General features: G+C 31.7%; 2 protein-coding genes across 2 annotated transcripts; both read right to left on the bottom strand.

Annotated features, from left to right (window-relative positions):
• Positions 1-643: 643 nt before the first annotated feature.
• On the bottom strand, positions 644-3,464 carry LOC119663716 (the record flags this gene model as incomplete). Its single annotated transcript, XM_038073322.1, has 5 exons — positions 3,246-3,464; positions 2,653-3,140; positions 1,876-2,602; positions 1,206-1,756; positions 644-1,062 (listed from the first exon to the last, which is right to left on the bottom strand). Coding segments are annotated over exons 1-5 (2,404 nt in total), but the record flags the coding sequence as incomplete, so codon positions are not given.
• A 5,204-nt stretch (positions 3,465-8,668) lies between these two features.
• Positions 8,669-10,735, bottom strand: LOC119663717 (putative nuclease HARBI1). The gene is made up of 3 exons (XM_038073323.1): positions 9,772-10,735; positions 9,342-9,709; positions 8,669-9,246 (listed from the first exon to the last, which is right to left on the bottom strand). The coding sequence occupies exons 1-3, from the start codon at positions 10,077-10,079 to the stop codon at positions 8,669-8,671; spliced, it is 1,254 nt and encodes a 417-aa protein (XP_037929251.1). The 5' UTR covers positions 10,080-10,735.
• Positions 10,736-11,490: the final 755 nt, after the last annotated feature.

The following is an 11,490-nucleotide window of genomic DNA, read 5'->3' as shown; positions in this document are numbered from 1 at the left end:
TTACTATTTCTAAGAATTTAGGTGATAATGGATTTATAATAATAAACTATAATAATTAAATATATAAATTCATGTTCATGATTGAACATTCTGCCGGAGGTCATAACGTAATAATTCATGTTCATGATTGAACATTCTGCCGGGGGTCATAATTCATGTTCGTGATTGAACATTCTGCCGGGGGCCATAATAAAATTTTAATGATATTTAATATGATTATGTTGTAGTAGTTGTATCGCCTCCTTCATGTCTGACGCTGTCATCATATATATATAAGGTGTTTTCCTTCCATTTTTCCCAAAGCTTCCAATACTTATGCTTATACTACTACATACAACTCTGTAAAGATATTATTTAATGTTTGTGGTGAGGTACCACTTTTCTGTATTATAGATTATTCCGCTGCCCAACTAATATAATTAATTGCCGTACAAAATCCTCAGTAGTGAGGAGTTCTGGGGCCAAAAACAGATATAAAAAGTAATTTGTGTTTTAATTAATTGCAGTACAAAATCCTCCGTAGTGAGGAGTTCCGGGGCCAAAAACAGATATAAAAAGTAATTTGTGTTAAACAAAATTTTTAGATTCGTTATTTGTAAATTTGTTTTTGAAGTTATTAAATTATTATTTAATTCATATTTGCCTTCATGGTTATTGGTATCCCCTGATATACCTAGAAGTTCATCTTCTTCGGATTCCTTTTCGTTGTAATTCTTATTATATATATTTTCATTGAATATTTCTTCAGGTGCTTCAGATATTTCTTTTTTTATATTTTTGCATTCCGTTACTGTATCAGCTCCTGTCAGCAGATCATCCATGTAAAAATCTTCTTTTATTATTTCCGCTAACTTTTTATTTGAACAGTTGTTAGCAATTTCTACGAGTGTTCTAACGGCTAGACAGGGGACAGAAGCCGTTCCATACGTTACCGTTGTTAATTTATATTCTTTTAATGAAGAGTTTTTGTTACTACGCCATATTATGTGCTGATAACTTTGATCCGCCTTATGTATTTTTATTTGACGATACATCTTTTCTACATCCGCTGTTATCACGTTTCTGCTTAAACGAAATTTTACTAAAATATCGAAAACATCTTTTTGTAGTCGCGGTCCCACGTATAGTACATCACTGAGACTTTTGCCATTAGTTATAACTGCCGAAGCGTCAATTACTACCCTGATTTTTGTAGTCAGACTTACTTCCTTAGAACAGCCTGATGAGGTAGATAATATTTTGCCCTTCCTTTTTTAAGTACTTCCTCCATATGGCCTAAGGCTTCATATTCTTCCATAAATTTTATGTATTCTGTTTTCAGCTTTTCATTAGTCTCTAGTTTCTTTTCCAAATTCATGAATCGTGCCATTGCCTGTTTGTAAGAATTCTCAAGTTCGTTTTCAGCTTTAAATGGCAACTTTACTACAAAGCGTTCATTTTCATCTTTTATTGTTGTATCATTATAATGCCTCATGCATATTTCATCTTCGTGAAGATTTTTGTTTTCTTGAATGTCTTCAATTTCCCAAAATTTTTCGAGATTTGTTGTCATGTTGATTGCTCGTTGTTTTCCTGGTTGCTTTACACGAAGAGGCACGGAGATAATCAATCCAAGTTTAGTATGTTGGCCAAGCATTCCATTTTTCTTACAAATTCCATTTTGCATTACACCTACGTATAAATCACCGCCAATCACTATATCAATTTTTTCAGATTTATCAAAGTTGGGATCCGCAAGAACGTATTTCTGCCATTCCTTTATTTAATAAAGGATAATGCTGGTAACACCAAAGCTTCTACTTCAAATTTATGTCTGCTCTCAAATCGTGGCTGCATTTCTATTTTTATTTTTGATTTTGCAACACCTACTAATACTTTTCCAATTCCATATAATTCTGTATTGATTTTAACTCGTGGCTTTTGCAATATCTGAGCAGCTTCTTCGCTAATGAATGTTGTCTGAGATCCTTGATCAATTAATGCCGTTAGTGTCACATACTCTCCCTGTTGATTTTCTATACGTACTTGTGCTGTTGCCAATAACACATCTTTTGCTGCATTTACACAATTTGCCATTACCGAATCTTTATGCAGCGTTGTATGATGTGCTCGCCCACAGGATTTTTTATTTTCACATATCGTTTTATTCGTAAACGGGTGCTTTAAACATTTAAAGCAAGTTCTGGATGACTTTACCCATACATTTCGCTCAGCTACTGATACAGCTAAATAATTTCGGCAATTGTCTGTTGCATGTCCTCCTTTTTTACAATACAGACAGATGATACTTTCTGTCAGGAGGGATACCTTTTGCGATGGCTGTCTGTAGCTGCTGTAATTATTATGTTGTTTTCTGCTATTGGCTGCTTCTAACCTTCGATAAAGCTGTTCTAGGAATTGTAAAACATCGTCTAGCGCTTGTATCTCTTTCGTTCTTCTTGTTATTTGTTCATACGCAAGCAGCCCTTCCTTGTCCATTTTGCGCATTATTATACTTGCTATAACGGAATCCGCGTGTTCGATTCCAATGTTCATAGCTGATAATGCTTGCATACATTCGTTTGTTGTATGCCATAACGATTTTACGCTGGATGCGTTACTGCTGTTTATTTGTGGTTGATCAATATCTTGTCAATTAGGGACTGGAACAACACTCGTTTGTTACTGAATCGCTGATCTAAAATTTCCCATGCTGCCTCGTAGTTGTTTTCGGATACTGGCAAATGTTTTATTGCAGTAAGAGCATCATTTCTAAGGAGTGACTTTAGATGATACATCTTTTCTACCTTAGATACATCAGTGTTTTCGTGTACTATTTTTTCATACAATTTCTTAAATGATTGCCAGTCTTCAACATTGCCGTTAAATAATGGAATCTTGATCTCTACTAATTTAACTGACCTTTTTGTTTCAGCAAGCTTTTTTATTTTATTTAGTAATTTTACTTCGTATTCACGATGCCACTCTTCAATATCATCTTTTTCTATAAGCAGTTCTTCAGAACGTACATTATGTTCAATTCGCAACCTTATATAATAGTTTTGTATTATATCTATTTGCTTTTGCCAGCTTTCTCTTTCTCTTATAAGCTCCTGTTCTTCTTCTTGCATTAGTCCAATTATAAACTTTTTTTTTAATTTCTGAATTGATCTTTTAAATTCGAACATTAAGGTGTTTGTTTCTTCCTTCCTTGTCTCATTTGATTCGGTTTCCTGGTTCTTATCCAGCGGTATTTATTTTATTACGTCTTCGGTATTTGATATTTCTGACTCCGCAGCTAATTTTGTACATATTGTTTTATCTAGCTCGTTAACCAATTCTTCCATAATTTCGTATGAATTTGCCTCGAAATAAACGTCATCTTTGGATCCATGATTTTTTAATATCGTCTCATGGTTTTCAGGAAACTCCTTCCATAGATGCTGTAATTTATTTCTTTGTTCTTTCAATGATGCGCTTCTCATCTCTCGTTTCGAGATGCTACTTTCAATTGCTTCTATTGCAGCTTTTACAATATTTTGTTTTTAAAACAGCTTCGTTCTTGCATCCATCTTGTTACTTGTTGTTTTGCCGCTCTATTACTGCTATGATGCTTTTTGTTATTATGCCAATGTTTAGTCCTGACACTGCTTTCTGGCTAAACATTGACTAATAAAAACAGAAAGCAGTGTCAGGACTAAACAGACTAAACATCGATACTTCGTTTACTATTCGAATTCTTCGAATACTTCGTAAATTCGAATATGAACAGCACTACTAGAAATACATCAATACTAGATACTGTTGGACCTTTGCGACTATCAAATGGTTTTAGATACATTCAAACCATGCAATGTACAAGATTCATCGTCACATATCCAATGGTTAACAAAGAAGCGAAAACAATTGCAAAGACACTTGTTGAACAATTAATATTGAAATATGGAACATTTAAAATACTAAAGTCAGACAGAGGAAAAGAGTTCATGAATGAACTCATATTATATATCACAGAATTGTTAAAAATAAATCAAACATTCTCCACACCTTACCATCATGTGACTATAGGTACGGTTGAAAAAAATCACCGTGTCCTGAATGAATACTTCCTTAACTTTGCAAACGATAATAAATGGGATAACTGGTTATCATACTACACATTTGCTTACAACATCACCACATATAGACACAGGGTATACCCCGCACGAACTGATTTTTAGTAAATTACCATCTTTTCCAACTGAAAATTTGTATTCTGAAAGGTAGATACAACATAGACGATTACTTGTATAAATTAAAAGCTCGTTTAAAGTTATCTATTGCGAAGGCAAGACAATACACATTAGAAGCAAAAGTAAGAAGACAGATCCGCAAATGTTCATATTTTAAATACGCATTACTTGCTTGTTGTAAAATTGAATTTGAATGAATAGCAATACAAGGTTAAACGCTTTAATCACACTTCCGGTCAGGCGTAGAACATAATGTGTTATAACTTCGTCGTTTTTCAACCGATTTAGTTGAAATTTGAAATATAAATAATTTAAATATTTATAAAATTATAAATGTCTTTTTGTTATTACTTATTGTAGAGTTTAAGCTTTTATATAAATAGAATAAGCTTTTTATAAGAGTACAAAATAAGAGAGTAGAGTTCGAATTATAATTAAATTAGCTTGTAAGCTTGTAAGTTAAAATGATACTTATGCTGAGGAATACTTAGCCGTTGTCCAGGGGTCGTTGCAATAGAATTTTTATTTTGGAAGTCAAAGACAATGTGATGTAGTAATTCAATTATTTATTTAGGAGAATTTAAAATAAAATAAGGTTTTACAATCTAATATAATTATAATATAATGCTGGTTTGCTAATTTGATGACTACGATTATTTGGAATAATTGTGCTTCGATGATTGTTCCGATTGTTGTTTCCACATGCCTAAAATGTTGCTGTCAGACGACACTACTCGTGCTAATCTTGGTGTTTTGTCAGAAGACGTCGTTAACTGGAGATTAGAAGTGTTATGGTGGGTTACAGCCTTGGTTAGCATTCATTAATGTTAGGACGTAACATATTACTACCCTAACTCAAACCTACAGAAAATCCTACTAGTCAAGATGTATCATGACTACCTTCGCTTGATTTACATATAAGACTACATATACAATCTACTCGTCAAGACGTATGTACAACCTTGACGCTATAGTTCTACTGACTTGTTTCGCAAAGACGTATTACTACCTTTGAGAGTTTCCCAACAAGTGCCCTTGCTGGTACAATGCGCGTTTATTTATACTCAAACGACCGAAGCTTTTCCTGTAGCGCATCGGTACATTTGCCGTTGGCATTTTTGATACTTGTTGTCTTTTACTGCTGTTGCTCGCCTGGGTGTATGTTTTCGTATGTTCTTGAATTCGCCGTGCTTTGTATTTAGTTCAACCAAAGCTTTCATACTTTGTCTTGTTTACAAACGTGTTTTTATTTTTTTTTTTATATAGTGCCGGTGTGTGTGGTTTATTATTTATATTTATTTATTAATAAATAAATAAATATTACAAATATTAAAAATATTAATATGAATAATAAATAAGGTGAGTGTATTATTTATTTGTTTAAATATATTTTATATTTCTTGCATTTTCAGTGTAATCTTAGGTTTATTCATTTGGTGCAGTTACGTGCATGCGGGGGTGGGTTTATGGTAAGTTATTTACGTTTTAAATTAACAATAAAAATTAACCAGTTTTCATTGCAGATATTAACTCCAAACTGATTGTATGTAGGTTGGAAATTAGTTAACATTTCCATCCTTACAAAACTTAAACGTGAACATTACACTTATTGAGTTTGTGACGACTAAATTTTTTGAATAAATTTTAGTCACACAATACGCATTTCACACGTTCACATTCTTACACGTTTCACAAAATGCTGACGTCAAAGATAACTATAATTAAATAAAATTTGATGTTATGTACTCCAACATATCTAACATATGCTATACATACCTTGAAATACCCTGACGAATATTGATTTTAATTAATATAGTTCGAACTATATTAATTAAAATAAATTTAAATTATTTTCCCGAACTGCATGAAACACATTTTAGTAAAAAACAAAGCATAATCAAAACAAAAATAGAAAAAAATGAGAAATGTCATTTATTAATTTGCTTTGTGCATTTCGGTTGATCGCCAAAAATTGCAGCGGATAATAGGAAAAAAGCTGCGAGTGTAATTTAAAGCTTTCAGAAGTCTACAACAGAATGCCTGATGAGGGGAAATGTTGAGGGTATTGACCGAACAACGGCTAACAAAAAAGTCCGCTCGACGCAGTTAGAAAAAAAGGAGAATAAAAGGCGCAAGCGGAGAAGTTTTCGGTCTCTTGGCTCGTGGTTATGTAAAACGAAACGCAACGTACCGGTGGTGTGAATTACTCAGTTTTTGTCCATATAAAGAAATAATTAATTCAAAAATTATTTATAAACTAAATTTTGATTTACAACTTTAATTATTTTTTTTTGAAAAAAAAAATTAAAAATTGCTTAAGAGCAAAAAGTGTCAAATAAAACTTTGATTTTTACTAATAAAATTTATTTTGGTGCTCGGGATAATAGTGATAATAGCCCCAGTATAAAAGAAATAGTTGACGGCTTTAACAGTGGTTAACTAAAAGATTTTGTACTGGTGCTCGTTCGAAGATTATAAACGTGTTGACACCATAAGCAAACGACGTGGCGCGGCTTTGGTGTCTCTTTGTCTCCGATACGTGGCAAAGTTTAAGGTGATTGGCGGTTCCTGATAATCAACGTTGGACATTGTAAGCTGTCCTGATGTACCAGAGAGGGAAAAAAAAACTTGAATTCGAAAATAATTACTGTGTTACGACATCTTACTTCAACGGTAGAAACGACATTAGTTGAACGCTGGGTCCCCGCGAATAGAAATTTTCTTGTAAGACCTTGGACTAGGCTGAGAACTACCCCGGCTAGGAAAAAGTAGGTTCATTACAAGTTTGTTGTTGAAATAAATGAAGTTTATTGAAGGTCATATTTTTCGTAATTTTTCGCTGGTTTCTGAAGACCAAAATAGGTGTAAAACATAGAGTGCGCAGATCAATTTTTTTTTGTAAAGTTTAACTATTTGGCTATTAGTAGGAAAAATTTCATGAAAAAACTCGGATGCCTTTTTTGGGTACTGCAGATAGATGTGGAAATGACCATGAAAAAATTACTGACTTTTTGTGCAATTTCGCTAATAAAATTTTATTGATAATTAAAATTGAAATTTTTTTTACACATAATGAATAACAATTTCCTAAGCTTTAAAAAAAAATCAAAAATGATCATTTTGGAATAAATAGTAGAAAAGCTATAAGGGGGTTTAAAGTTGGTTCAATTTTTGCTAAATCGTAATTTCGTAAAATTGCATAAAACTGCAAATAACTTAGGAAGTAATGGGCGGATCACGCCAATTTTTTGCACGAAGTTGTGTTGCTATGTACGTCATGTATATGTATAGTCTAATGAGTGTAAAAAGCTTTTTTTAACGATAATAATCGATTTAATATGAAAATAAAGTATGGGGGGTTGGTGTGGCAGTGGGCGGAAAACCATAATAAATCTAGATAATTTGAAATCTAGATAATAATATAAGTTTTCCAGACACTAAAATTCAGCTTTCCACCTATCATAGTTTTTAAGTAATCTTGGGACCACGCTAAATGCCTCAAATGCTAATTTGGGCTCAAATTATATTTAAAAGAAAGATCATCTCAAAGACTATATTTTAGGAAATTTTCGAATCAATATCAATATCAAAGTATTGATATTGATATGAACCAAAACCGAAAAGAGAACGCCAAAGTCCGGACGGTGAAATGGTCAAACGGTCAGGAGGAGAGCACTTTGAAGGCGATAAAAAGAAAATTATTAAAAATGAAAATTTTGCGTTTTTTTTTAACTTCTCGTTCTTTTTTAATCAAATGGTATGTACCATCGAATAGTCAGTTATTTAGAAATATGTGTTTGCTTTCGTAATTAGTACCAACGTTGATTTATTTGAAATCTAAAGGTGGAGTTAGATGGTAGTTAACGTAAGAAGTTAAGTCAAAGCGAAATGCACAAACAACCAAACCTGTGTATTTGATAGGAACGAAATAAACATATGTGGCGAACTTATAGAAAAATCAAATTCAATTAGGTTTTGACGTTCAGCGATTTTAAAAACTGTGCTCAGTTGCTCGCAAAACCTTGATGAGGGTGGAATTATGTGCGGAATATGTTTACTATAACGAGAGTAGACGAAAAAATATTGTGATTATGAATGTGATTATTAATAAATTTTTTTTTTATATTATATTTTTTTATATAATTATTTTATTAATATTGCTGAATATTGATTGTATTTCTATATAGCAAAAATAATCAGCAGAAAATATTTTAATAAATTTATTTTATTAACATTTTTACAATAGGTAATTGTATTTTATAATAGTTAATATTATTTATTTTATAATATCAATAATTAATATCTTATATATAATAATAATGTAATATTTTAATATAAAAACAATTTTATTAATTTTAAGAAAAAATATTTTAATTTGATAATAATAATGTTATAAATGGCTTTTTAAACACATTAATAAAAAAAATTATATAAATTCTATGCAATAGTATTTTCTTTCAATTAATATGATTTTGAAAAGGAATTGCACCTTCATTAACAAAATAATTAGCTAGGTACATTCTCAAATTGTATGCATTATCTGGACCACGACGTACAAAAGACGTTACGGAAGGCAATGGTCCTTCAACAGATATTAATTCGTTATGCCATTCTCCTCTAACTACAGAATTATTTTCCATTTCAATGTCTGTAAAATTTTCCGGACAGTACCATCGCTTTGTATCATGCAGCATAATGAAATTGTGAAGCACCAAACATGCCAATACAATTTTTTCTGCATTTTCTGGACTAAACTCCATTGTTGTTCTCATTACTCTCCATCGCGCTGTTAAAATTCCAAAAGCATTTTCAATCACTCGACGTGACCGAGATAATCTGTAGTTAAATACTTTTTGTATTCTATTTGTAACATTTCCTCGAAATGGTTTCATTAGATTATTCTTTAGTGGAAAAGCGCAATCAGCGACGAAGTAATGAGGGAATGGTTGCGAAATTAATGGTAAAGGAATACTGCGAGGGAACGGTAATTTGTTTTCAGCAAAGTCTTTACCAAATCTTGTTACTCGAAATATTCCTACAAATTAACAATCATTATTATATTATTATATCATTATTATTATATTATTATTATATTAACAATACATTATTATACAAACTAAATATAACTACCTCCATCACTCTGACTACCATATGCTCCCAAGCTTGCCGAAGTGAAAGTGTATTTAGCATCACAAGCTGCTATTAGTACGATGCTAAAAAATTTTTTATAATTAAAAAATTGGGAACTTGATCGCCGAGGACATTTAATAGCAACATGCTTGCCATCAATTGCACCAACACAATTTGGAATGTTCCATGTTTGCCAAAAATCTGATGCAATATGCCGATATTGCTCTTCTGTAGGTTCACTTAAATATATTGGTGATAGTAGTTGCCAAATAATATCACACATTTCCAACACGGTGTTTCTAACTGTAGTTCTTCCCAATTTATAGCTCCATGATAAACTCTGTAAAGGGACGCCATGTGCCAAATACCTTTAAAAAATGTTCGTGTTATTTTTACTAAAATTACTAATAAAACAGTACATGTAACTTACAAAAGAGTAAGTGATAAACGTTCATCAGCATTTATTTGCTGCCCACATTTTGTCGCAGAAGGAGCTATTAACTTCAATAATAAAGTATATAATTCTTTAGACATCCGTGTATGACTAAAAAATTCTTCGTTATCTTTTTCTTTTATGGCTAAAAACGTTTTTCGGTAATAGCCATGTAGAGCACGATCCACATTAATAGGACGAACTCGCCACCTTCTATTGCGCATTTGATTTCTCATGCTGTACAAGCGCAATATGTTTAGAAACAAATTACAAGCTTGCACAGTCAATTCATTTTGATTATACATATTTGTTAATAATTTACTTAAACTATTGTTAATTATTTCACTTTCAACAAAAATAACACAGAATTTCACTACACTTGCGGACACTCAACTACCGACTGGAACTTTTGAAAATATTTCATTTGCATGTTCCAATGTAAACAAAATCAGCTGCTTACTTACCGTCTAACACCGCCTTAACTTAAAGCGAAATTTTCATTTCGTTTCTTCTTAACATCTTACGTTAACTACCGTCTAACTGAACCTTAACACTCAATGTGAGTCTTATGTAATGTTATTACTAAAGGATGGCAGGATCGCCATGTAATGATATTATTAAGGATGTTCATAATATAATGCAAAGATTATGCCATGCAAAGATGTGTAGCTTCAGGATTGCCATGCAAGGTTCTTCATCCAATACATTGATATGTATTAACTTGACAGGATTGCTAAGGGATTGTAATTAAGAGCCCCAAAAGGTTTCGACCTAGCAAGGATAAGTATTAATCTGAGCTCTTCAGCTGCCTTTAAGTACTTTCTAAGCTCTTCAGCCGCCTTAATGGTATTACCAGCAGATATGCCGCATATAACCAGAGATTCAAAATAACATATAGTTTATTCTTGTTGCCTTTGCAAAAGAATCTAAAAGAATCTGATTTATTTGTAAAATCTTACTCTATTTATACAAAATATTCTTATCTACTAAACTTATTATTTATTTCCTATATATTCTTGAGTAACCAATCAATACATTGGTTACTCCCAATTTTTGATAAAGTATATAATTTTTACATGTAAGATATTCATAGTATCTATTTTACTATTCTAACATATGTTATCTATTTCTTATGCATTTTTACTTATATATATTATTATAAGTGTTATTCATAAGGTTTAACATTTCTCTAAAGGAATTTGTGTTACTACCGTACAATGACCACATATGATAAAACGTTTAGCTCGCGCATCATGTTACGAGTGCACAATCATAACGGCGTGAGTCAAACAAAATTTAAAAGTGTAACATGATCAAAGTCAAAACGACAAAGCGACAAATGTGCATTCAATAAATTATGTCACTTTTGTTACTTTATGCAATGACTTGCCATATTAAACAATGATGTACATAGGTCATGGGCACCACACTTATATGGAATGTTGTTTTGTTAAAATAGTAATGGATCTGTTTTCATTTCCAAGTTTTTAAATTTTGTGTTTGTTTTTCTATAATCTTTATAGCATTGACAGACGGAAGCTAAATTATCATTAAGGGACTAAATTATAATTTATTTGCTCATTTAGCAGTTTTAAATGATCATTTATGGTCTTTAAGTGACCGAATTTAACCCAATTTATTCGTCATTTAGGTTTTTAGAAATGGTAATGCTGCATATGCAAGTGAAACGAAATAAAAAATGGAACAAATTTCAAG

This window comes from Teleopsis dalmanni, unplaced genomic scaffold (assembly GCF_002237135.1).
Source record: "Teleopsis dalmanni isolate 2A unplaced genomic scaffold, ASM223713v2 unscaffolded_contig_0808, whole genome shotgun sequence".
NCBI lineage: Eukaryota > Metazoa > Arthropoda > Insecta > Diptera > Diopsidae > Teleopsis > Teleopsis dalmanni.
The sequence above is the reverse complement of the archived record's forward strand: the minus strand, read 5'-3'. Positions and strand labels throughout refer to the sequence as shown.